At 55.3% G+C, this 25,720-nt stretch overlaps 2 protein-coding genes across 3 annotated transcripts; one reads left to right on the plus strand and one right to left on the minus strand.

Moving 5' to 3' along the window:
* Positions 1–11,383: 11,383 nt before the first annotated feature.
* On the minus strand, positions 11,384–11,954 carry LOC118723902 (60S ribosomal protein L24). Its single transcript, XM_036446723.2, has one exon. The coding sequence runs from the start codon at positions 11,916–11,918 to the stop codon at positions 11,445–11,447; it is 474 nt and encodes a 157-aa protein (XP_036302616.1). The 5' UTR covers positions 11,919–11,954; the 3' UTR covers positions 11,384–11,444.
* A 9,253-nt stretch (positions 11,955–21,207) lies between these two features.
* CRYAA (crystallin alpha A) lies at positions 21,208–24,780 on the plus strand. Of its 2 annotated transcripts, XM_036446719.2 has the most exons (4): positions 21,208–21,477; positions 21,693–21,761; positions 23,097–23,219; positions 24,017–24,780. In XM_036446719.2, exons 1-4 carry the CDS (start codon positions 21,289–21,291, stop codon positions 24,227–24,229), a joined length of 594 nt encoding a protein of 197 aa, XP_036302612.1. In that variant the 5' UTR covers positions 21,208–21,288; the 3' UTR covers positions 24,230–24,780. The 2 variants fall into 2 exon arrangements, with proteins under 2 accessions (XP_036302612.1, XP_036302613.1); XM_036446720.2 differs by lacking the exon at positions 21,693–21,761 and having other exon boundaries at positions 21,209–21,477.
* The last annotated feature ends 940 nt before the right edge of the window (positions 24,781–25,720 follow it).

Genomic DNA, 25,720 nt, shown 5'->3' on the forward strand with positions numbered 1-25,720 from the left:
CATTTACTTCTCACAGTTCTGGACAAAGTCCCAGATCAAGGCACCAGCAGATTACATGTCTGCTGAGGGCCTGCTTCCTATTCTCACTGTGACCTCACGTGGGAAAAGGGGCAAAAGGTCTCTTTTACGAGGGCAGTAACCCCATTCATGAGGCCCTACCTTCAATATCATCACATTGGGGGTTAGGATTTAACAAATAAATTTTGGGGGCTATAAAAATTCAGTCTATAGCACATGGTTATGCACTTCTCTGAATTTGTTTTTCAACCTGTATAATAAAAGGGTAATATGCAAATAGACTGAATGGCAGAACAATCAAAGCATAATCCTAGCTAATAAAAGAGTAATATGCAAATTAATCACCACTCTGCTACACCCACAAGCCTGCCCAGCAGCCAATCAGGAGCAAATATGCAAATAGATATAGCCACAGAGAGCAGGAGGGAGGCTTGGGTTTCCCCACAATGGTGGAAATCAAGCTTTCCACCTGCCCTTGCTGGCCTAGCCTTGACTCAAGGCTAAAAAATTTAAATGTTAGGGCTAGAGGGGGGAGGATCCAAGATGGCTGCTCGGGTAGACACCTAACCGCAGCAGCACACAACAATTTCAATGGAATACAACTAAAATGTAGAGCTACAGGTAGTCGACTGACTGAAAATTCTACAAAAGAAGGAAAGAGAAAACCAGAAGGAAAATCAGAGGAGCTGAAAAAAAGCCTAAGGTATGGAGACATGCTGTGCCCTCACACAGACACGCGCGCGGAGAGGTCGCAGCCGGAGAGGAGGCGAGGGCTGGGTGCTGCCTGGCGTTCCCTAGCAGGAAGGAAATAAAACCCCAAGCCTGGGCTAAACCCCTGAACCGGCAGCGCTGACCCCCAGTTATGAGCCAGACCCTGGGGACCCAGGCTCTGGTGGGGGAGATGGGGCTGTGAGGCGGAATCCCAAGCGAGCAGCGAAAAGCAGGGCCCCCGGAGTCGCGCGCACATTGTGCGCAGAGGACTGAGTGTTGACTCTGATGCTGGATTACCCTAGCCGGAAGAAACAAAGCCTCCGGCGGCACTGAGCCTCAGTCCAGACTGCTCCAAACCCCAGTCCTGGACCAGACCCTGGGGACCCAGGCTCGGGCAGCGGGAGACGGGGCTGTGAGGCGGAATCCCAGGGGAGTGGCAAAAAGCGGAGCCCCCAGAGTTGCGCGCACTGCGCGCAGAGGACAGTCTGTTGACTCTGATCCTGGACTCCCCTAGCGGGAAGGAGAAAAAAGAAAAAAAAAGCTCCAGACTGGAGGAGTGCGACGGGGAGCAGGAGCCCCTGCCGGACACCAGCCAGGACACCGGCCAGCCGGGCGCTGGCGGGGAGCTGGGCGACGGGGCCCCCAGGGGGCGGGGTGCCCCCGAGCCATCGACCTCTGAGCGTGGGCAACGGAGCCAAGGCCGGGGGCTGCTTCCTGGGCGGCGCCGACCCCGGCAACAGGCTGGAGCAGCACGGGAGCCCGCGGAGAACAAGGGGGTGCCACAGGCCAACCTGCTGAGCTCCCAGGACAAGGAGGAAGAAACCAAAGTTCTCAATGTGGGGAGATCAAGTGAGAGCAAAAGATAGTAAAGTTACTTAAGAAGGAATACGGGGAAGATCTTGAAAAATCAAAGACTAAGTCAGAACTCGACTCACCAGCCAACATTGCAACATAAATGCCTTTAAAAAAAAAAAAGAAAGGACGGAATGTTGGAGCAGCGGCGGCCAGGCCTAGAGTGCCCAGGCACAGAGCAATGGCAGCCGGGCCCGGAGCAGCAGCGGCCAGGCCCCAGAGCGGCAGCAGCCAGAACCAGAGCAACAGCAGCCAGCACTGGAGCAGCCAGAACTGAGGGGGAGGCAGCCAAGCCCAGGGTGGCCAGTCCAGGAATACCCAGACCCAGAGTGGCCGGACCCGGAGAGGCCGGGCCCAGAGCAGCCGGGTTGGGAGCAGCCAGGTCCAGAAGAGCAGTAGCCAAGCCCGGAGCATCCAGGCTGGGAGTGGCCAGACTCGGAGCGGCCGGGCCCGGGGCAGCCGGGTCTGGTGCGGCCAGGCCCGGAGCAGCGGCTGCCAGGCTGGGAGTGGTCAGGCCCAGAGCAGCCGGGTCTGGTGCGGCCAGGCTCGGAGCAGCGGCTGCCAGGCTGGGAGTGGTCAGGCCCGGAGATGCCGGGTCTGGTGCAGCCAGGCCCGGAGCAGCGGCTGCCAGGCTGGGAGCGGCCATGCCCGGAGCAGCCGGGTCTGGTGCGGCCAGGCCCGGAGCAGCGGCTGCCAGGCTGGGAGTGGCCATGCCCGGAGCAGCCGGGTCTGGTGCCTCCAGGCCCGGAGCAGCGGCTGCCAGGCTGGGAGCGGCCAGGCCCGGAGCAGCCGGGTCTGGTGCGGCCATTCCTGGAGCAGCTGCTGCCAGGCTGGGAGCGGCCAGGCCCGGAGCAGCGGCTGCCAGGCTGGGAGTGGTCAGGCCCGGAGATGCCGGGTCTGGTGTAGCCAGGCCCGGAGCAGCGGCTGCCAGGCTGGGAGCGGCCATGCCCGGAGCAGCCGGGTCTGGTGCGGCCAGGCCCGAAGCAGCGGCTGCCAGGCTTGGAGCGGCCATGCCCGGAGCAGCCGGGTCTGGTGCGGCCAGGCCCGGAGCAGCGGTTTCCAGGCTGCGAGCGGCCAGGCCCGGAGCAGCGGCTGCCAGGCTGGGAGCAGTCAGGCCTGGAGCAGTCGGGTTTGGTGTAGCCAGGCCCGGAGCAGCAGCTGCCAGGCTGGGAGCGGCCAGGCCCGAAACAGCCGGGCCCAGAGCAGCCGGGTTGGGTGCGGCCAGGCCCGGAGCAGCGGCTGCCAAGCTGGGAGCGGCCGGGCCTGGAGCAGCCGGGCCCAGAGCAGCCGGGTTGGGTGCGGCCAGGCCCGGAACAGCTGGGTCTGGTGCAGCCAGGCCCGGAGCAGCAGCTGCCAGTCTGGGAGCGGCCAGGCCCGGAGCAGCGGCTGCCAAGATGGGAGCAGCCATGCCCGGAGCAGCCGGGTCTGGTGCGGCCAGGCCCGGAGCAGCGGTTTCCAGGCTGGGAGCGGCCAGGCCCGGAGCAGCCGGGTCTGGTGTGACCAGGCCCGGAGCAGCGTCTGCCAGGCTGGGAGTGGTCAGGCCCGGAGATGCCGGGTCTGGTGCGGCCAGGCCCGGAGCAGCGGCTGCCTGGCTGGGTGCGGCTAGGCCCGGAGCAGCGGCTGCCAGTCTGGGAGCGGCCAGGCCCGGAGCAGCGGCTGCCAGGCTGGGAGCGGCCAGGCCCGAAGCAGCCGGGTCTGGTGCCGCCAGGCCTGGAGTAGCGGCTGCCAGGCTGGGAGTGTCCAGGCCCGGAATAGCCGGGTCTGGTGCGGCCATTCCTGGAGCAGCTGCTGCCAGGCTGGGAGCGGCCAGGCCCGGAGCAGCCGGGTCTGGTGCGGCCAGGCCCGGAGCAGCGGCTGCCTGGCTGGGAGCGGCCAGGCCTGGAGCAGCGGCTGCCAGGCTGGGAGCGGCCAGGCCCGGAGCAGCTGGGCCTTGTGTGGCCAGGCCCGGAGCAGCAGCTGCCAGGCTGGGAGCGGCCAGGCCCGGAGCAGCTGGGCCCAGAGCAGCAGGGTTGGGTGCGGCCAGGCCCGGAGCAGCAGCAGCCAGGTCCAGAGCAACTAGGTCGGGAGCGGCAGTGACCAGACCCGGAGCAGCTGGTTGTGGAACGAACCAGAGCAACAGAGGCCAGGCCCAAAGCAGCCAGGCCCGGATCAGCTCGCTTCTCGCCTGCCCCTGCCCCACGGCGGCCTCTCAGACATGGCTGGAAACTTTTGTGGGAACTTGAGGGTCTGCTGAATCAAGTGATGAAGGCTTAGATCTGGATGTGTTGAGTTAGTATAGGGCTGGGGTGTTGATCTGTGAGTGCCTTGGGTGGGTCTGGATGAGGCTGGTTGACCTATTTGGAAATGTCTTTTGTGTGAAATGTATCATTGGGCATGTGGTGGTATTATTGATATGAGAAAATGCTAAGTAACAGATTTACTATCTGAAAAGGGATTTACTATCGGGTAAAGGGAGGGAGGAAGAGACTGAACATAAACTGTGCACCTATAAATGAGGACAATGGGGGATGGGGAGGGGGCGGAGGGTGGGGTGGGAACCTGATGGAGGGGGGAAGAAATGAGAAACCTTTGTAACAATATGAACAATAAAGATTGATTTAAAAAAAAATTAAATGTTAGGAGGTAAATAAATCCAAACAGAAATGGCAGTAGCCATGGAGCTGGAAAGAGCAGGAGGCTAGGGTTTCCCCCAGCAATGGAGGAAGCCAAACTTTCTGCACACCCTGGCCAGCCCAGGCCTCTGCTTAAGGTTACAAAGTTTCAATTATAAACGATACATAAGTCGCAACAGAAATGGCTGCCACCATGGAGCAAGGAGAAGGCTTGACTCTGCTCCAGGCTATAAAGTTTTAGTTGTAGAAGATAAATAAACCCCAGATACCAGGGCCTTCACTTGGGTCTCCAGGGGGTGTGGCCAGCCTGCAAACCACCACAGGTCCCTCACCCAGGCCGCCCATGCTCCAAGGGAACCCCACCCTGATCCAGGACATCCCTCAGGGTAAGCCAGCCGGCCCCCACCCATGTACCAGGCCTCTATCCTATCTAATAAAAGAGTAATTTGCAGATTGACTATCACTCCAACACACAAGCTGGCTGCCCCCATGTGGTTAAAGATCCTGCCCCCATTTGGACATAAGATGGCCACCACAAGATGGCCAGCAGGGGAGGGCAGCTGGGATGGACCAGGCTGCAGGGGAGGGCAGTTAGGGGTGACCAGGCCTGCAGGGGAGGGCAGTTAGGGGCAAAAAGTATGTCAGGAGAGTGGTTAGGGGTGATCAGGCTGGCAGGCAAAAGTGATAAGGGCAATCAGGAAGGCAGGCAGGTCAGCAGTTGGGAGCCAGCAGTCCTGGATTGTGAGAGGGATGTCTGACTGACTGTTTAGGCCTGATCCCACGCAGTTGGATATCCCTCGAGGGGTCCTAGATTGAAGAGGGTGCAGGCTGAGCTGAGGGATCCCCCCCCCCCAGTGCACGAATTTCAAGCACTGGGCCTCTAGTATGCTAATGATATGCTAAGGCTACTCAACTGCTTGCTATGGCATGCACTGACCACCAGGGGGCAGTCAGTCAACTAATTGACCAGTCATTATGATGTGCACTGATCATCAAGGGCAGATGCTCCAACCTATAGGTTAGCTTGCTGCTGGGGTCCAGCTGATCTATCTGGACTGAACAAGGTGGGCCAGGCATGCCCTTGAGCCCTGCCATGGTCCCTTCCTGGCCTGATCATGCACCGGTGGGGTCCCTCAGCCTGGCCTGTGCCCTCTCACAATTTGGGACCCCTTGGGGGATGTTGGATAGCTGGTTTCAGCCGGATCCCACAGGCCACTCCTCTTGGAAGGATGCCAGACCCAGGGCTCATGGTTGGCAAGTATTGCTGCAGCAGCATAAGCCTCTCCTGATTGGGACTGGTTGGGTGTGAGCCCTCAGCAGGCACGGGATGAGTGGGAGCGGCAGGAGGCTTTGGACTACGGGCTTTGGCCTGATCCCTGCAGACCACCCAGAGGGACCCACCCATGCATGAATTTGTGCACCAGGCCTCTAGTTTACTAATTGGATCAGTAACACCTGCCTTTGATAGTGATATAGAGCTTGGCCCTTAGCAGATGTTCACTTAACAATAGCTACTGAATTGTACTCTGATTAGATATTGACATGTCTCTCCTACTAGACTGTGTGCTCTTTGAAGATACCAGTTCTATATTGTTTCCTTGATTTCCTGGTAGAAAATATCCATAGTCCCTTATCTCCAATTCTGAAATGTAAAAATTCTAAAAACGGAATTTTAAAATAACTTTTTATTTTTTTATTTTTAAAATATATTTTATTGATATTTTTACAGAGAGGAAGGGAGATAGAGAGTTAGAAACATCGATGAGAGAGAAACATTGATCAGCTGCCTCCTGCACACCCCCCACTGGGGATGTGCCCGCAACCAAGGTACATGCCCTTGACTGAAATCGAACTTGGGACCTTTCAGTCCGCAGACTGACGCTCTACCACTGAATTTATGAACAACTATCAACAAGTGAATCTAAAAACCAAGGAAATTTAAAAAAAAAATCTGATGAACAATATTAACTGTTGAATATAATAGAATCAGAGGTATGGAAGGGGAGTGAACTAACGATTATTGGGGAGAAGGGGATGAGAGAAGAGACTGAACATAAACTGTGCACCTATAGATGAGGACAATGGGGGGTGGGGAAAGGGCAGAGGGTGGGGTGGGAACCTGGTGGAGGAGAGCAATGGGGGGGGGGAGGAACATTTGTACAATAATAATATGAGCAATAAAGATTTATTAAAAATAAAATAAAATAAATTACAAAAAAGAAAAGAAATCTTGTGTTGATTAAAAATGGCAGCAGAGTAGGTGAATGCTGCACAGACATGCTCCCAGGAACAAGCTGGAATTACAACTGAAATATAGAAAGGCTTCCTGAATAATAAATGGAAAACTCACAGGAGAGACTCTGATACCTGAGGACTGAAGGTGGAGACTGCATAGAGTCTGGTAGGAGGGGTGGAGGCACAAAAGGGCTGGCTGGGTGCCTGCAGACAGCAACTGAAGTCCTGGAGAGATATCTCAGCTGTGGGGTGTTGCCACTGAGAACTCTGGGATCTAATCCCCAAGCTGGGATGTCTCTCCAGGACTTCATAAAGTTGCTGTCTGTGGGTACCTGGCCAGCCCTTTTATGGGCATCACATAACCTCTAGCTGTGAAAAGCAGCAGGGTGTAGTCTGCCAGGAAGTGGCAGGTGAAAATTCGGGCAACCTCTTGAAGGGCCAATGCATAAAAATTCACTTTGGAATCACCCACCTTGTCCTCTGGCAGAGGGAGGGTGAAGTGGACTGAGGCTGTGAGAGCAGAACCCAGAACTGAGGACTTGGGGGATAGAGCTTAGAAGGCAGATACCTCATATTTCCTGGGCTGAGTCATTCCTTCATGCAGCAGAAGACATCTTTCCCACATAGACATTTGCTTTGCCTGGGGTGAAATCAGTTGACACACTCCATTGGAAAATACCTTGCCCTGAGGCCACTTAAGAGATTAAAAGTAACAGTTAGCCTCCAGGCAGAAGTTATTGCTCCACCCTGTTGAAAAAGCTTCCATTGCACCAGAGGACCATTATTGCCTGGGTTTAATTCAAGTCAGGATACTATTAGCCTGTAAACACAGGCAGTCTCTGAAGGCTTTGAGTCTTTGCCTGATCCAATTAATCAGAAACAGCCTTTAACACTGTCCTGCACTAGAGATTGAGAGGATCTACCTAAGACATATTCACAAACCCAAATAGACAACCAAAATGAGGAGACAAAGAAAACTCCCAAATGAAAGAACTAGAGAATTCTCCAGAAGAGATCAATGAAGCAGAGATAAAAATTTATTTGAGCCGAAACCGGTTTGGCTCAGTGGATGGAAAGTCGGCCTGTGGACTGAAGGGTCCCAGGTTGGATTCTGATCAAGGGCATGTACATTGGTTGTGGGCACCAGTAGGGGGTGTGCAAGAGGCAGCTGGTCGATGTTTCTTATCTCATTGATGTTTCTAGCTCTCTAGCCCTCTCCCTTCCTCTCTGTAAAAAATCAATAAAATATATTTTTTTAAAGAAAAAAAAAGAAATTGATTTGAAACAGAGTTCAGAGTAATTATGGTAAAAATGCTCAACAGTATGTAAAAAAGATATAGTGACTATGAAAAAGAGAACAGTCTGAATAAAGAATTACATAACACAAATAACACATTGGAAGGATACACAGCAGAGTAGGAGAAGATGAGGGTCAAATTAGTGAATTAGAAGACAGAGTTGAAATTATCACCCAGTCAGAGAACCAAAAAGAAGAAAAAAAAATTTAAGAAACAGGAGGACAGCTTAAGGGAGCTGTGGGACAATGTGAAATGTAACAATATTAGAACAGCAGGTGCCAGAAGAGGCAGAAAGGGAGAAAGGCATAGAAAAGGTGTTTGAAAAATAATGGCAGAAAACTTACCTAACCTGGTAAAGGAAAAAGTCACACAAGTTCAGGAGGCACAGATAGCCCTAAACAATAAGACCCAGCCAAAACCAGTTTGGCTCAGTAGATAGAGCGTCGGCCTGCGGACTGAAGGGTCCCAGGTTCGATTCCGGTCAAGGGCATGTGCCTTGGTTGCGGACACATCCCCAATGGGGGTTGTGCAAGAGGCAGCTGATCGATGATTCTCTCTCATCAATGTTTCTAACTCTCTATCCCTCTCTCTTCCTTTCTGTAAAAAATCAATAAAATATATTAAAAAAACAAAACAAAAAAACAAGAAGACCCAAACAGAACCACACCCAGACACATCATAGCTAGAATGCCAAAAATTAAAAACAAAGAGTCTTAAAGGCAGCAAGAGAAAAATAAAACTGTTACCTACAAAGAAGTTCTTATAAGGCTGACACCTGATTTCTTATCAGAAACTCTACGGGCCAGAAGGGAGTGGCATGAAGTGCTCAAGATAATGGAAAGCAAGGATCTGAGACCAAGATATCCAGCAAGGCTATCATTCAAAATAGATGGTCAAATAAAGAGCTTCCCAGACAAAAAAAGGCTGCAGGAGTTCATCACCACCAAGCCAGCATTACAAGAAATGCTAAAGGGATTGCTAAGAAGAAGAAACAGATAGGAGGGGCTTTTTTGTTTGTTTTACATTTGCACAGAAAAAATTTCTATCCTTTCATTTTCTTTTTTTTTTAAATATATTTTATTGATATTTTACAGAAAAGAGGAAGGGAGAGAGATAGAGAGCTAGAAATGTTGATGAGAGAGAAACATCGACCAGCTGCCTCTTGCACACCCACCACTGGGGATGTGCCCGCAACCAAGGTACATGCCCTTGACAGGAATCGAACCTGGGACCTTTCAGTCCACAGACTGAAGCTCTACCACTGAGCCAAACCGGTTTCAGCTATCCCTTCATTTTCATCCTGTATGTGTCTTTTGTTTTGAGGTGGGTCTCTTATAGACATCATATAGTTGGGTCATTTCTTGTATCTATTTAGCTACCCTATGCCTTTTGATTGGAGCGTTTTTAATCTATTTGTATTTAGGGTTATTATTGAGAGGTACTTGTTGATAGCCATTTTAATTCTGTATGGCTAGGTTTCTCTCTCTGTTCCTGTCAGGGGTCACTGGGTGGCATTGTCTTCACCACAGTGGGATGCCGACCTACAAGAGCATCATCAGCGCCCAGCTGAGAGTGGACAAGCCCCAGCTGGGCCAGTGTCAGTGGCCGGCCTTCAGAACCGTGGACTAAGAAAAGGGTTTGCTGTTTTGGGGTGGTTTGTTATGTGGCATCGACTGTTACAGTAGATAGCAGACACGGATCCCTGTCCTGTGTGCCTTTCAGACGGCATTCCACTGTGGTGAAGACAATGACCCCTGACCGCTCAACAGCCATCTCTTATCCTATCGGGTGTCAGCCAGGCCAGAGCCGATGGCACACACATCAGGAAGTCAGTGCAGCAGCGGTGGTCTGGGCACTAAGATTCCTGAGAGCTGGTGGTCCAGCATCATGTGGGGACCTGCCAGTGACCAGGGAAGGACACTCGAGGTCATGGTATTTGACTGAGACTTACAGACGTGGAGTGGGGAGTAGACAATCCAGGTGGAGGGACAGGGACTTCAAAGCCTGGAGGGGGAAGAGTGTGGCGAGCGGAGGGAGCAGGAGTGGGCTGGATCCAGGGACGAGCCGAGGGCAGTGAGGCTGGCTGAGTGTGGGCAGGTGCTCCTGCTGGGGAGGTGGTGGTGCTTACCAGACAGTAGTCATGGCCTGACTTTGCAAATTTCAGACATTTGCTGCCCTTGGGTTTGCATTTTGGACAAAGCAGTTCAAGCAGCCTGGAAGCGGAAGCACCCTGCGTGCTGGGCAATGGGCACCAGGGGGCGCGATTGTCCTGCTTTTGGGCCAATTCCCCACTTCTGCCACCGCGCAAATGGCTAGGTTACTACGATGCCTGTTTCCCGAAGACACGGGATTTGTTGTGTAGATTTTGGTAGAGAGCAGTTCTCCCTTGACCCTGCTGCTGAGCACACACCTGCTCCTTGTAGCCCGTTGCCCGGGCTGGCCTTCGCCCCGCCTGCCTTTGGTAGGGCAGCTTCTGGCTCCGGGTTAGGCTCCGAACTCCCTGGTGCAGATGCCTGCCAGGGCCATAGCCCTCAGGGGCTGCAGAGGGGCAGGTCCAGGTCCCTCCTCCCTGCCTGTCAGGGGGTCAGTGACCTGGGTCTTCACAGCTGTGCAGGCTCACCTCCCCGTCTTCCTGCCACACATGTGCCGGCTGCCTTCCCACCCTGGGCCCCCAGGACTCCTCGGTTTCAGGTGTTTGGAGGTGCTGGGAGGGGGGTCAGGGGGCTGCCAGCAGGAGAGGTTCTGGTGCTGAGTGGCAAAGAGGTGGGGCTGCAATGAGGCTGGTGGGGGTCCCACTCGGTGGGGCTCCTGGGCTAAGCCTGGAGGGAGGCCTCCTCAGTCCAGGCACCCAGCCCTCCCAGCAGCTCCTCCACCCAGGAGGTCAGCTTCTTCTTCCCCAGCAAGAGAGGGCTTCTCCACCTCCCCTTCCCAGGACTCCTGACAGGCAGGGAACCCAGAGCCCCCGGTCCGCATGTGTGATGACATCATTGCAGCTGCCCTGCTCTCTGCCACCCCCAGCAGGGCACCCTGTCACCTTGCCTGCCGCTTGGTGTCCTGGGAGAGCCAGCCTCTCACCGTGCTGGCCCTCCTGGGAGGACAGGAGTGGACACGCCCAGAGGGCAGAGGAGGGGGGCTCGGGTTCGTGTCCTGGGGCTGCGGTCACAAGCGCCGCAGTGGGGCGGTTTACAGAACTCCCGCGCAGTGTCGGAGGCTGGAGTCCATGTTCGGGCGTCAACAGGGCTGGGTCTTCCCCGGGAGAGCATCCTCTGTGCCAGCTTCTGGCGGGGCTGGCAGCCTGCGGCTCCTCAGCGGCTGGCAGCATCGCTCCGCCCTCGCCTTCGCCCTCACACGGCCTCTTCCCTCTGTGTCTCCGTATCGCTTTTCTCTTTCCGTAAGCTCACCGGTCACTAGAGGAGGGCTCGCCCAAATCCATATGACCTCCCTTCACACGTGACATCGACAAAGACCTTTCCGAACAAGGCCACCCTCGCAGGTTCTGGAGGTTGGGATGGGAACATAATCTTTTTGGGGGACATCATTCAACTCCGTGAGCTTCCGGTGTGAATGAGCTGGCAGTGCAGACAGGGGCTCTGGAGACACGGGGATAGCAACTTTGGGGACATTTTAGGGTGATTATTTTTTTTTTTTTTTTTTTTTTTTTTTTTTTTTTTTTTTTTTTTTTATAGTCAGGTCTTTATTAAGAATTTCATCTGCCAACTTAGCGTTTTCCACCAACGCGGGGAGCAGAAACCTTCACCGGCTTCACAATCTTTTGCTTAGGCGCTGCCTTTGTGGGAGCCTTAGCAGCAGCCATTGCTGTCTTTTTAGATGCCTGCTTAGCCTTTTTTGCTTCCTTGGCAGCCCTGATAGCTTGCTCTCTCTGAGCTTTCCTAACTTCAGGCTTCTGGTTCCTTTTGGCCATTATATCAGCAAGAGATGCACCAGTGATGGCCCTCTGGAATTTGACTGCACGGCGGGTTCTTTTCTTCTGAATTTCTTCCGACTGCCCCTTTTTGTGCTTCCTTCTGTAGAGCACAGTCCAGTTTATCTGCCGAGGATTCCTCTTGGAAAGGAATGCCGACTCGCATTTTGCGTTAAGAAACTGGAAAACCTTCCCGTCGGTCCTGGCATAGCGCCTCCCGTGTCCGGGGTAGATCTTGTAGCCACTGAAGCTGCACAGCTCGACCTTCATGGCTGCGGCCGCCGGGGAGCAGGAAGGATGGTGAAGAGCTCTTTTCTTTTTTTTTAATATATTTTATTGATTTCTTTACAGAGAGGAAGAGAGAGGAATAGAGAGTTAGAAACATCGATGAGAGAGAATCATCGATCAGCTGCCTCTTGCACACCCCCTACCAGGTACATGCCCTTGACCGGAATCGGACCCGGGACCTTTCAGTCCGCAGACCGATGCTCTACCACTGAGCCAAACCGGTTTCGGCCAGGGTGGTCATTTCTGAGACATCGCTGTGGTTCTCAGCGGGCTCGGAGGAGCTTAGGGGCCTGGAGGGGCCGGTGGGCACTTGTGTGGACGTGAATGGGGAGGAGGCTGATGCTGGCAGGAGGGAGGGAAGAGGGCGGTCGCCTAGCAACTGCCACCTACTGGCACTTTCCAGTGGGCGCAGGAGGGCAGCACTGGAATGATGGGCGCTGGCAGGCTTTGGACGGTAGATGGCGCTGAGAGTTTGGGCTTTCGCTGGCTGCCAGACTGACAGGTCCTGCGGCCCTGGCCACAGGGTGACCAAGGGTAAGCCTGGGGCAGAGGAGGAGGGGCAGGGGGTTAAAAATGGGAATGGCCCTCCTGGATTGGCTACCGAGTGACCACCTGCCCAGGTCTGTCTGTCCCGAACGTTCTCTTCCCCCTTGTCCAGGTTTCATGGGAAAGCCCTCACTGGGGAGCGTGGGCTCAGAGCGGAGTTGGGAAACATCCGTTCGTTCGCCCGCGGTGGGTTTGTGAGCACCTCCCGGCACCGGTCCTGGGCACGGAAACATGGTGAGACGGTGCCCGTCGAATTTCTCCGGCAAACTCACAATGCGCACATGAGCCGATGTGGGACAGCTGCTCTACAGGTTCCCGGAGCAGGGGAGCTCCTCCCTCACGGTCAGCGCCCCCCACCCCCCCTTCGGAGGGCATATGTGGGAGAAACAAATATCTACAAACAGAAAATACCTTTTTGGGGGGGACGGGGGTGTAAACCTCACCGGAGGATATTTTTTCCCCATAGGTTTTTAGAAAGAGTGGAAGGGAGGGGGGGGGGAGAGAGAGAGAGATTGAGAGAGAGAGAGAGAGAGAGAGAGAGAGAGAGAGAGAGAGAGAGAGAGGAACATCTCTCTTCGGAGAACGTGAGTAGTAGAGGTGCTTCCTGGCACATTGCTGGAACCCTGTGCGGGCTCCCAAGCTAACGCCTGGGTACCTGTGTGGTGTCCCCATCGGCTCCTAGGAAGGGAAAGGGAGAGGCATGCCTGTGAGCCGCGGTCCCATAAAGGCGACACACAGTGCGTGACCAGCTGTTGTGTAAATCAATCCGAAGCCTGCGTTTCTCCCAGCTCTGGAGGCTGGAAACCCGCCTTGAGGTGGCTGCAGATTCGGTGTCTGGTGAGGACCATGTTCTCGCGGTGTCCTCCCAGGACGAAGGGGCGAGGGAGCTCTGTGTGAACCCAGGTGGACACGGGGGGGGGATGGTGGGGGGGGACACAAGCGTCTAGTCGCTGGCAGCATGCCCCCCTCCGTGTCCTGGGCAGTGTGATGACTGCTGAGCTGTGCCCGGCAGAGCGGCGAGGCAGCGCCAGGCCGCCGGAGCGGACTGGGGTCACCGACAGGCTTGGCGCCCGTTTAGACGAGTCAGTGATTCTGCAGGTCCTCGGCTGAGGCTGCACTGTGGCCCGGCTGCCTTTCCCATCCTCCTCGATGGTTTGCAGAGCTACCGTGGCCTTCGTGAGGCGGGTGGAGAGCACCCGGACTGTGGGCTGAGATTCCTCCGTTTCTGGGGACAGACCCTCAGGGTGACCGAGGTCCCTTCCCGCCACGCTGCAGCCCTGCAGGCAGGGATGTGGGCTCCGGTGGGGGGGCTGGCGCGGGGTCTGAATTAACATCATGTCGCACACAGTGCATCGGTTCCCCGCGACAGATTGCCTCAAATTCAATGCTCAAAACAAACACAATATCGCCTTACGGCGGAGGTCAGATGTCCAAGATGGACCTGGCTCCTACTGGGCTCAAATCAAGGTGCTTACAGGATTGCATTCCTTCTGCGGGCTCTGGGGGAGACCCCACTTCCTCCAGCTTCTAGACTCCGCCCACATTCCTGGCCCCGCAGGACTGGCCTCTGTTTTTTTTGTTTGTTTGTTTGTTTGTTTTTTTAAATAAATTTTTATTGTTCATATTATTACAAATGTTCCTTCCCCTGCTCCCCCATTGCTCTCCTCCACCAGGTTCCCATCCCACCCTCTGCCCTTTCCCCACCCCCAATTGTCCTCATCCATAGGTGCACAGTTTATGTTCAGTCTCTTCCCACATCCCCCTAACCCCTTTTCCCCAAGAATCGTCAGTTCACTCCCCTTCCATACCTCTGATTCTATTATATTCAACAGTTAATATTGTTCCTCAGATTTTTTTTTTTTAATTTCCTTGGTTTTTAGATTCACTTGTTGATAGTTAGGTATTTGTTGTTCATAATTTTTTTCTTTATTTACTTTCTCTTCCGAAAGAACCCCCTTCAGCAATTCATATAATTCTGGTTTGGTGGTGATGAACTCCTTTAGCTTTTTTTTATTAGTGAAGCTCTTTATCTGACCTTCAATTCTGAGTGATAGCTTTGCTGGGTAGATTATCTTTGGCTGTAGGTTCTTACTATTCATCACCTTGAATATTTCTTGCCATTCCCGTCTGGCCTGCATGGTTTCTGTTGAGAAATCAGCTGACAATCGTATAGGTGCTCCTTTATAGGTAACTACCTGCTTTGCTCTTGCTGCTTTAATATTCTCTCTTTGTCTTTTGCTCTTAGAATTTTAATTATGATGTGTCTTGGTGTGGTCCTCTTTGGATTCCTTTTGTTTGGAGTTCTGTGCACTTCCTGGACTTGTAAGTCTAATTCTTTCCCCAGGTGGGGAAGTTTTCTGTCACTATTTCTTTCAGTATGTTTTCGATATCTTGCTCTCTCTCATCTTCTGGGACCCCCATAATTCTGATGTTGGTTCGCTTGAAGTTGTCCCAGAGGTTTCTCACATTATCTTCAATTTTCTGGATTCTCTTGTCTTCTTGCTTCTGCGGAGGAGTGTCTTCTGACTCTTTATGTTCCAACTCTTTGACTTGATTCTTGCGATCTTCCATTCTGTTTTTAGGACTCTGTATAATATTTTTTACTTCAGACAATGTATTCTTTATTTCTTGTTGATCCCTTATCATTTCTTGTTGATTCCTTATTAATTCTAGTTGATCCCTTTTGATATCCTCATAGGTCTTATCGATCTTTTCTAGGAAATTCTTGAAAAACCTTATAAGTGTAGATTTGTACTTTATATCCAGTCGCTTTTTGTCCTCCATTTCTTTCATTTGTGATCTATTTTGTCTCTGCATTTTCGCAGCTTCCCTGATGGGGCGGAGTTTCAGGGTGGAGCCTACAGCCTTGGCTTCTGTCAGCCCCACCCTATGCAGTTCCTGAATCTCAGGGTCCTTCAGTACTTGCTGCAAGCACCTCTGAGAGAAAGGTGCCCTTGATTTTCGCCTGCTACCAAACAGTTTAGGCCCTCCCTCAATGAGCTCAAAACTGGGGTTCAGTTCAGTTGGAAGTGGGATTGGAGGTGGTGTTCAGAGCAGTCTGGAGCCCCAGTCTCCTTCCCGCCAGGGAAATCCCACGGCGCAGCCGGCCGGCCCTTCTCTGCGCGCAGTGTGCACGCCTCCGGGACCTCCTTTCGCCACTCCCCCGGGATTCAGCCTTACAGCCCAGCTCCCTCTGTTTGAGCCTGGGTTCCCGGGGTCTGGCCTAGAACTGGGGTTCAGAGCAGTCGGAACTGGAGCACAGTCGGAGCTTTTATCTCCTTCCTGCTAGGGAACGCCAGCCAGGCACTCAGCCTCCCTCCTCTCCGGCTCCATCCTCTCCACGCGTGCTGCATGTTTCCGTACCTTTGGCTTTTACAGCTCCTCCGCACTTCCTTCTGGTTTTCTCCTTGCTTCTTGTTGTAGAATTTCCAGTCAGTCGACTTTCCTGTAGTTCTGGGTAATGTCCATTTTATATTTTAGTTGTATTTTATTGGAATTGTTGTGTGCGGCTGAGACTAGGTGTTTACCTGTGCAGCCATCTTGGATCTGTGCTTTGAACTTTTACAAGACCAGTGCTCTAACCCCTGAGCTATGGAGCCTTGTGCTTTGAACTTTTAAAGCTGGCAAGTTAAATATATTTAGTAGTTCTTAGATTAATAACACTTTATATTTCTAAGAAAAATACAAGACACAATTAATAGATTCAATTTTGTCCTCTAGGGTTTTTATGAGGCAAATTTAAACTTTAATTTTTATTTGCCAGTGGCTCTGGGAAACTAGGTTTTGTTTATTCGAATGTAAATTATCACATTCTTTAAGATGGCTACTGGCAGGACACTATATTAACTGTGTGCTGGGGGAAGGGCCTCTACCCTTTCCTTCCTCAACAAAGGATGTAGCCAGTTACCTGGATACTTAGATCTTTATAATTAATATATTATTTATTTATATTTCTATAATCTCTTTGAGATTCTAGAATTAATTATACTTATTTTAAAGTATTTACTTTGGATAAATTCTATGTCAGAGACAAATTTACTTATTTTCTTGAAGGCTTTAAAAATTAACTTTTTAATAAAGTTCATTACCATTTTGAAAACTACTCTTTATTATGGAAATGCAAATCTTGTTGCTGGAATTAGTTTGAATTTCTTTCAAGAAGATTTTTTCACCATTTTTTCTCAGGAAAAAGAATCAGCTCTGGGTTTTTCATTTCTGTAGCCCTGTAAAGAATTAAGTCCAGTTCAAGACCTATCTAATATCCGGAATCGGACGTGTGCACATTTTGTCTTATACTAGCTTTCTCTTTACAAGTGTACGGATATCCCAGACGCATTTCTAAATTTTAAAAAAAAATTTTATGGCGAGAAAGGAAACTTTTAATTTAATATACTAGGAGAGCGGGCTTCTATATTGGATCACCTCATGTCTCTCCCTTCCCCCACATCCTGCTTACTTCAGGGGAAGCATCAGCAACAGATCTGGCTGAATTTCTTTTCATGCTTAAAAGATAGACAGATCTCAATTTTTTCTTCCTTTTTGGCTTTCTGAAATAATAACTAATACCCAATTTGGCCAAGATTTGCATTTCCCTGCGAGTTCTCTTATAATTTTTAAATAAGGCATTAAGTAGTCTTTTTAAAAATATATATATTTTATTGATTTTACACAGAGAGGAATTGAGAGAGACAGAGAGTTATAAATGTTGATGAGAGAGAAACATCGACCAGCTGCCTCTTGCACACCCGCCACTGGGGATGTGTCTGCAACCAAGGTACATGCCCTTGACCCAAATCAATCCTGGGACCTTTCAGTCTGCAGGCCGACGCTCTATCCACTGAGCCAAACCGGTCCCGGCGCATTAAGTAGTCTTATTGCAAGTAATCTTAATGTGGGAGAGCAGATAGCCCTGCCCTCTCTTGCTGCCTTTGAATTTATCCGCATCAGAGGCAGTTTCAGCAGTGGAGTTCCACTTATTACAGATTTTAAATTCCATATACACACTAAGATTCTAATTTCAACAAAAAACAACATGATTTTGTGATCACATAGACTTTAACATTTGCCTCTAAAGGGCACTTTCACTTTGTCCCATGCTTTACTCCCGACTATCAATAAATTGCTCCTCCCTTACCTTAACGAGTGCACTCTTTGTCAGGAGGAGTTCCTCACCCTCTGCTTCCCAAGTCCTCAGGTCCCTGGATTCGGGCGCCAATTGCCAGGGCCTGCCTGGCAGGTTGAACTGGGCTGAGGTAGGGAGGTGGGAATTGAGAAAAGAAAGAGAGACGGAAGAGCAGGGTCGGAGGACTACAAGTCATCGAGGAACTGTAGCAAGTTTATTAACTATGCAATGCTTTTTATGCACAAAACACTGAATAGGAGGTCTGTCAAGAGGAATGTATTCTTTGTTCCTCTTAATCTCTAAGGGACGGAGCAGAAGACAAATTCCTGGTACAGTAAATCTCAGTAAATAGTTACAGACTTCTTGGCAAGCCATGAAAGGTTGCTCTCATTCTACTGATAATCGCCATCCAATCAAGTCAGGGAGTCGGGACCAGTTTGGCTCAGTGGATAGAGCGTCGGCCTGAGGGCTGAAGGGTTCCGGGTTCGATTCTGGGCAAGGGCATGTACCTTGGTTGCAGGCACATCCCCAATAGGGGGTGTGCAGGAGGCAGCTGATAGATGATTCTCTCTCATCGATGTTTCTAACTCTCTCTCTCTCTCTTCCTCTCTGTGAAAAATCAACAAAAAAATAAAAAATAAATAAAAGTCAGGGAAAACAACTGTTTGCAAGGACCTTGTTAGCTTACATCCTGTCACCAAAAAGGGCCAGGTTGGCTCCAGGCGCCATGGGCCGCTTGTGCTTCTCCTCCTCACACGGGAGTCTCCAGACGGCTCCCGGCTCGAGCTGATTGACACCGACTGAAAACCACCGTCATCTCTCCGCAGCTGCTGTGGGTTCTGGAGACTTCTCAGCAGCCGTGACATAGGGGGGCCTGTCCTCAGCTCTGGCGCTCACCTTCCCCACGGCTTTGAGAACAGCAACGAGGTCCCCAGAAGTGACGGCTAATGTCATGTGTCACCTTGGCTGGGCCATGGGCCCCGCTGTGTGGTCGAACACCGATCTAGATGCTGCCGTGTGAAGGTGTGTGTACGAGAAGGTGTGTGTGTAAGTCAGCGACTCCAAGGGAAGCAGATTCCTCGCCATAATCTTATGATGGGTGGGCCTCATTCCATCAGTGGAAGGCCAAGAACAAAGACCGAGTTTCTCAAAGGAGATCAGATGACAGCTAGTTATCGAGATGACAAACAGATAAATGGTAAGTATGCAGATGATAGACAGATGGACAGACAAACAACAGAGAGTTAGATAGATGGATAGGTAGACAGGCAGATGAAAGATAGACGGATAAATAGGTCCTCGATTATCCTGGAAGGGGCTGGCAGGGCATGGCCGGCTTCCAGGACACGGTGGGTCGTGGTAGGGTTGGCAGTGGGCTGTGCAGGCAGCCCGCCGACCTCACGGAGCCGGGCTAGCTGAATGCGTTCCGCTGACCCACAGCAGTGCCCAAGCCCACGCAGTGCGGATTTGCAGGAGCCCTGCTTCGCCCCGGAGCGGAAAATCAGGCACTGGGCTTTGTGCCTGGGCAGACTGCTGGCCGCACGGGAATCCTGCAGACCCAGCACATTCCGCCTTTGTGTGAGGGGCCCGGGTCAGCGCCCGGGCGCAGAGGCCAAGCTGCTGAGGGCAGGCTGAGCGGGGCTCAGAGATACCGCAATGGGACGGTCCGCAAGGGTGGCTGTGGGTGGCTGTGAGGGTGGCTGTGGGGTGGCTGTGGGGTGGCTGTGGGGTGGCTGTGGGGTGGCTGTGAGGGTGGATGTGGGGTGGCTGTGGGGTGGCTGTGGGGTGGCTGTGGGGTAGCTATGAGGTGGCTGTGGGGTGGCTGTGAGGGTGGCTGTGAGGGTGGCTGTGAGGGTGGCTGTGGGGTGGCTGTGAGGTGGCTGTGAGGTGGCTGTGGGGTTGCTGTGGGGTTGCTGTGGGGTTGCTGTGGGGTGGCTGTGAGGGTGGCTGTGGGGTGGCTGTGAGGTGGCTGTGGGGTGGCTGTGAGATGGCTGTGGGGTGGCTGTGGGGTGGCTGTGAGGGTGGCTGTGAGGGTGGCTGTGGGGTGGCTGTGAGGTGGCTGTGAGGTGGCTGTGGGGTTGCTGTGGGGTTGCTGTGGGGTTGCTGTGGGGTGGCTGTGAGGGTGGCTGTGGGGTGGCTGTGAGGTGGCTGTGGGGTGGCTGTGAGATGGCTGTGGGGTGGCTGTGGGGTGGCTGTGAGGGTGGCTGTGGGGTGGCTGTGAGGGTGGCTGTGGGGTGGCTGTGAGGTGGCTGTGGGGTGGCTGTGAGATGGCTGTGGGGTGGCTGTGGGGTGGCTGTGAGGGTGGCTGTGGGGTGGCTGTGAGGGTGGCTGTGGGGTGGCTGTGAGGTGGCTGTGGGGTGGCTGTGAGATGGCTGTGGGGTGGCTGTGGGGTGGCTGTGAGGGTGGCTGTGAGGGTGTGTACATCCCCCACACATGATTTGACTGGGGAGGCACAAAGATGAATAAGAAACTTCTCACCGCCTGGATTGCCCATCACCACCGGCAGGGGTGGGGACAGCATTCTCCTTTGCTGTGGGTGTGAGTGAGCACAGCGCTCCCCAGAGGTCACGCTACCGACGAACACCTAAAGCCTTAACTCCAGGAAACATCTAACGTCTGAAAACTGAGGGGTGGCAGGTGCCCTCGGGGGAGGCATCCTGAGCGATCAGAGCACAGGCCACGGAGACAGAAGCCACGGAGGAGCAGGCCTGGCCGATCCCTGTGCCCGCACGGCGGGGGCAGGCCCGACGGGGCGCCTGCTCTCAGGGACGGCGCGCCCGGGAAGGACACAGCAGCAGGCTGGGCCCCGGGGTGAACCCCCGGAGGAAGGTCCGGGGATGGTCCATGTTCACAATCGCGAACCAGCCCGTTGGGATGCACACAGACCCCACGACAGGGACCCCCGTGCCGGAATGGCAGGCCCGTTCACTGCTTGGTACTTTCCGTCTTCCCCGAGCCGGAAATTACAAATCTCGTAGCTACAAATGCGCGTAATTTTTTCAAATGTATTTTATTGATTTTTTACAGAGAGGAAGGGAGAGGGATAGAGAGCTAGAAACATCGATGAGAGAGAAACGTTGACTAGCTGCTTCCTGCACACCCTCTAGGGGGATGTGCCCGCAACCAAGGTACATGCCCTTGACCGGAATTGAACCCGGGACCCTTCAGTCCACTGACCCAAACCGGTTTCGGCTGGGTGAGATTTTTGTGAGCGGAAAGAATAGAGGTCATTCTGTTTTGATAAACAGCGTGCCCTCACCTGGCAGCTGTGGGGGTGGGGACCACGTGTCTAAGGTTCCTCGTCTGTGACTCGGGTCTGAGCACCCACAGGGAGGGTGGCCACGACCCCATAGGACCACGTGGGCAGACAGCGGGAATGCATGGGGGGGGGGACAGGGATGAGCCTTCACTGTTCCCCAGGCGAGGGCTGGCCGAGAGCCGCTAGGAGAGCCGCTGCTGGGGGTGCCTGCAGGTCAGGGCCCGGCGGGGAGCGTTGGGCTCTCAGCCAGGCCCCCGATTCTGCTGACCGGGCAGCCTCCCTCCTGAGCTCACGCTTCCGGACGAATCCCCTGACGCCGGCATCCCGTCCCAGACGGGCGTATATAGGGCGGGCCCGCGCCCGGCTCCCCACTGCGCTGCCCAGAGGCCCTGTGAGTCCCGGGTCCCGCAGCCCCGACGCCCACCATGGACATCGCCATCCAGCACCCCTGGTTCAGGCGCGCCCTGGGCCCCCTCCTCCCCAGCCGGCTCTTCGACCAGTTCTTCGGCGAGGGCCTCTTCGAGTGCGACCTGCTGCCCTTCCTGTCCTCCACCGTCAGCCCCTACTACCGCCAGTCCCTGCTGCGCACCGTGCTGGACTCCGGCATCTCCGAGGTGAGGCGGCCGGCCGGGAGGGCCGGGGTGGAGCCTGGAGGACCTGGGCCGCCCCGGAGCTGCGCGCTCTCGTCCTGCCGTGTGGGGTGCATGGCCACAGCTGGGGGGCCATTTCCCCCTCGCCCCAGTTCCCCTGCAGCAGCGCCTCCGGTGCCTCCGGGGAGGGGTCCAGAGGGAGCCTGCCTGGGCCCGACCGCTGTCTTTTCCTCCATCAGCTCATGACCCATTTGTGGTTTGTAATGCACCAACCACATGCTGGAAGCCCCAAGAGCAACCCCACCAAGGCAAGTTCGAGGCCGACGCGAGCTGAGTGTCCGGCAGCAGAAGCCTGGGTGGGGGGGCTGCCCAGGTCCCGAGCGGAGGGCCTACGGGAAGCCCTGGCCGGCCAGGGGAGAGGTGGAGAGAGGGCTCATCCCGCACCTGCCCAGGTGCCCGAGGCAGGGAGAGCCACCCGCAGGAAAGGCAGGGAGAGCCACCGTCTTCCCTCCCCGAGACGGCCCCCAGGCCCCGAGGGCTGGGTGCCACGTCTGCCCACCTCCTGCCAAGGGCCGTTGGGTATTATAACATCACTCTCGGCCATACAGAATGACCAACTTAAACATGAGCTGCTCTACTGGGTCCAACATTTCATTAACTCACCCCTGAGGCCTTACTATCGATAGTAGCAGGGCCAGGCCACAGGTCTCCAGGGGCCTTCAGAGGTCCGTGGGCTGGGCACTCCCCGCCCTGGTTGACCGTAGGCCTGCCCAGAGCTGACACACGAGGATCTAGCCCAGTGGCCAGAACCGCCTAAACTCAGGTTCTGTGTGCAGGTGGCAGCCACCTGGTGGACTGTTGGGCCCGGCCAGTCAATGGGAAAGGACAGGGCCCTGGCCTGTTGATGGTGGTCAGGGGAAGCCAGGGCAGTGGCTTTACCAGATGCTAGGTCCACCCACCCAGACAGACAGCCAACAACCAACTTTACCCAACCAACCAGCCAGCCAGCCAGCAACCAACCTTACCCAACCAACCAGCCAGCCAACAACCAACCTTACCCAACCAACCAGCCAGCCAGCCAGCAACCAACCTTACCCAACCAGCCAACAACCAACCTTACCCAACCAACCAGTCAGCCAGACAACTACTAGCCAACCAGTTAGCCAGCCAGCCAACAACCAACCTTACCCAAACAACCAGCCAGCCAGCCAGCCAGCAACCAACCTTACACAACCAACCAGCCAGCCAGCCAGCAACCAACCTTACCCAACCAGCCAACAACCAACCTTACCCAACCAACCAGCCAGCCAGCCAACTACTAGCCAACCAGCTAGGCATCCCACAACAGCTGCCCGGCTGCAACCAGCCAGTGGGCCCCGCTACCAAGCAGACAGCCACAGACACCACTCCTTGCACCAGGCCTGGCTGTCAGCCGAGTGTCCACACAGCCCCGGTCACTGGTCCCCTGCGTGTGTCTGAGGAGAGGCCAGAGCTGTGACCTGCAGTTTCTGTCCTGATCGTTGGGGACGGAGCCGCCGGCCACTCCATCCTGGCCACCCTAGCCCGCCCGGCAGGGACCACAGCAGCAAGCCCCCTCCCTGAGGCTCAGCCCAGGGAGACCCACACGAGCGTTTGGGTTCCAGGTCCGATCCGACCGGGACAAGTTTGCCATCTTCCTGGACGTGAAGCACTTCTCCCCGGAGGACCTCACCGTGAAGGTGCAGGAGGACTTTGTGGAGATCCACGGCAAGCACAGCGAGAGGCAGGTGAGCCCGGAGCCCGTGAGGGGCCGCCCCAGGCTCCGGGACCCAGGCTTCTCCGGGAGGGGCGGCCCTCCTCAGCCCAGCGGCCGCCCAGTGGGGGCAGGGTCTCCGGCAGAGGTGGGAAGGGCCCACGGACGGTCACAGGTATGCACTGCCCCCACGTGAAGTGGACAGGACGCAGGGCCTGCGGGCACCATGCTGGCAGCGCCAGCTTCTCTTGGCCGGGGCCAGAGCCCAGGGGTTCCTTCGATGGCTGGAGGAGCCGTGGGTGCTGGTGGAGGAGGGGGCACTGTCCATGCCCCTTGTTTAGCCAGCTCAGCCCAGGATGGTCCTCCCGGGAGGGTTCTCAGCCTTCCCACCTGGAGGAGGGACGGGGCCCAGCAGACGAATGTGGGCTAGCGCGTCTAGGAGAGTGGGCTCCTGTGCTTAGGGGGGCTTCCTGACCCTCAGGTGGACCCAGGGACCCCGAGCCCGAGCAGTCAGTCTGTGGGGTCACAGGGACAGGGACACCCGACCCGGTACAGGAACAGAACCAGTCATGAGGCTTCAGAGGGAAGTTAGAGCAGTGAAGGGCCCGGACCATTATGGAGGGAGGCGGAGGTGGGGGAGATGGGGGGGTTGAGGGTAGGGGGGTGGGGCAGGGGTAGGGGGATCTCAGCAGAAGCCCCTCCTCCCCGCTCCGCCTGGGAATGGCCATGGGCTTGACCCTCGAGCTGTCCAGGAGGCCCTTCTCCCTGAGGGGCTGCTGCCCCCGCGGGAGTGGCTGCTGGCCGCTCTGACGGTGCCCCCTCGTCCCCCAGGACGATCATGGTTACATCTCCCGGGAGTTCCACCGCCGCTACCGCCTGCCTTCCAACGTGGACCAGTCGGCTCTCTCCTGCTCCCTGTCTGCCGACGGCATGCTGACCTTCTCTGGGCCCAAGGTCGTCGCACCTGGTGGGGACGCGGGCTACGGCGACCGGGCCATCCCCGTGTCACGGGAGGAGAAACCCGGCTCTGCCCCCTCGCCCTGAGCTGGGCCGCGCGTCCGCTGCCACCCGCTGCTGCCCCTGCCACCATCCAACCGGGGGAGCCCTAGGAACGGGGCATTTGTCTTCCCTCTTTCCTCTTTCTCCTTCCCTTCTCCTCCCTCTTCTCCGAGGGAATGAGGGTTTGAGAGCGCAGCCTGGAGGGTTTGGGACCTCGGTCGGAGGTGCTGTGACCCCAGATCCCAACACCGGCCAGTTGGTGGGAGTGACAGCCATCCCACTCCATTAGACAACTGCCCGCCCTGCTGGGGGGCGCAGGCCCGCCTCGGCTGACCGAGGACAGCCCTGCTGAGCCATCCCCGGGTGCCTTCCAGCCAGGCGCATCTGACCATGGCAGCGGGCACCTCATCAGGGCCCGGCCGTGGGCTGCCACGTGTGCCCAGCCCCAAGGGGCTGACCCTTGGAGGCCCAAGTGCCCGGCCCTCAGAAGCCCGCTTCTCTCTTCTCTCCTCCTTCCTCTCTGCAGTCCGCTCCTGGGCGCCTGGCGCCCCTGACATGCAGCCCGTGGCAGTCAATAAAGAGCAGGTGACACAGCACCCCGCCGCCTGGTGGCCCTGCCTTCTCTGTGCAGGCAGAGGGGGGAAGGGGTGACACAGCTCAGAGTGCAGGTGTCAGGGGGGGAGGACGACTCACCTTTTCCTTTTCCGTTTCGTCTCTAAGCAACTAGTCACTACCTGGCTTCCAGTCCCCGCCTGGCTTCACAGGAGGGAGAGGTTTTCAGAACTCGGAGGGATGGGGGGGGGGGGGGGGAGCCTCAGGCTCAGTCCCCAGTGCTCCTGGGAAATGGGTGCCAGGCGGGGCCTCGCCCTCTGCCCTGCCCCACCCCTGCCCCTGGAGGCTGCTCTCCGGGCTCCTCTGGGGTGAGTTTGAGGGATCCTACCCCCCGGGTTCCTAAGGGATGAGAAACAGCATCACCCACCTCTATTGGGCACCAGGCCTTGGCTCCCCCTGGGAGGCACACACACACACACACACACACACCCGCCTCCCCTCCTCCTGAACAAGGCACGTGGTCTTCGGGGGCGTGGGGAGACCAGAGCTGAGCGCCCCACCAGGAGCAGGAGGCCTCAGTGTTCACCTGACTCCCTAAGGTGGGGAGGAGCAAGGCCTGGGGGCCACAGCCTCAGGGCAGGGGTGGCTCAGCCAGGGGCCCGGCAGGTGCAGTGACCACAGAGGGTGATGTGGGTGGCCAGACCGGGAAGCCAGCAGACACTGTGGCCTGGTGGGCTCTGCCCCCGTGGTCAGTCCGGGAAAAGGGTCCTCTCCTGGGAGCACAGGGGACAGCCCTCGGAGGTGCCCGCCCTCTTTCTGGAACAAACTAGACCCCCAGAAGGCAGGACACACAGAAAAAAAAAATTCCCAAAGTGATTCCTTCTCACTTGAAGTGAAACAGTGTGCTGTCATTTTAAGTGGAAAGCAACACACACACACACACACACACACACACACACACACACACACCCCTGTATCTATCCC

Source organism: Pipistrellus kuhlii, unplaced genomic scaffold (assembly GCF_014108245.1).
Source record: "Pipistrellus kuhlii isolate mPipKuh1 unplaced genomic scaffold, mPipKuh1.p scaffold_m20_p_2, whole genome shotgun sequence".
Classification (NCBI taxonomy): Eukaryota; Metazoa; Chordata; class Mammalia; order Chiroptera; family Vespertilionidae; genus Pipistrellus; species Pipistrellus kuhlii.

Bases quoted from the DNA above. Each gene is read 5' to 3' on its own strand.
- LOC118723902 (XM_036446723.2), bottom strand. From the start codon at position 11,918: ATGAAGGTCGAGCTGTGCAGCTTCAGTGGCTACAAGATCTACCCCGGA.
- CRYAA (XM_036446719.2), top strand. From the start codon at position 21,289: ATGGACATCGCCATCCAGCACCCCTGGTTCAGGCGCGCCCTGGGCCCC. The intron at 21,478-21,692 runs GTGAGGCGGCCG...TTCCTCCATCAG, and splicing joins TGGACTCCGGCATCTCCGAG to CTCATGACCCATTTGTGGTT. The intron at 23,220-24,016 runs GTGAGCCCGGAG...CTCGTCCCCCAG, and splicing joins GCAAGCACAGCGAGAGGCAG to GACGATCATGGTTACATCTC.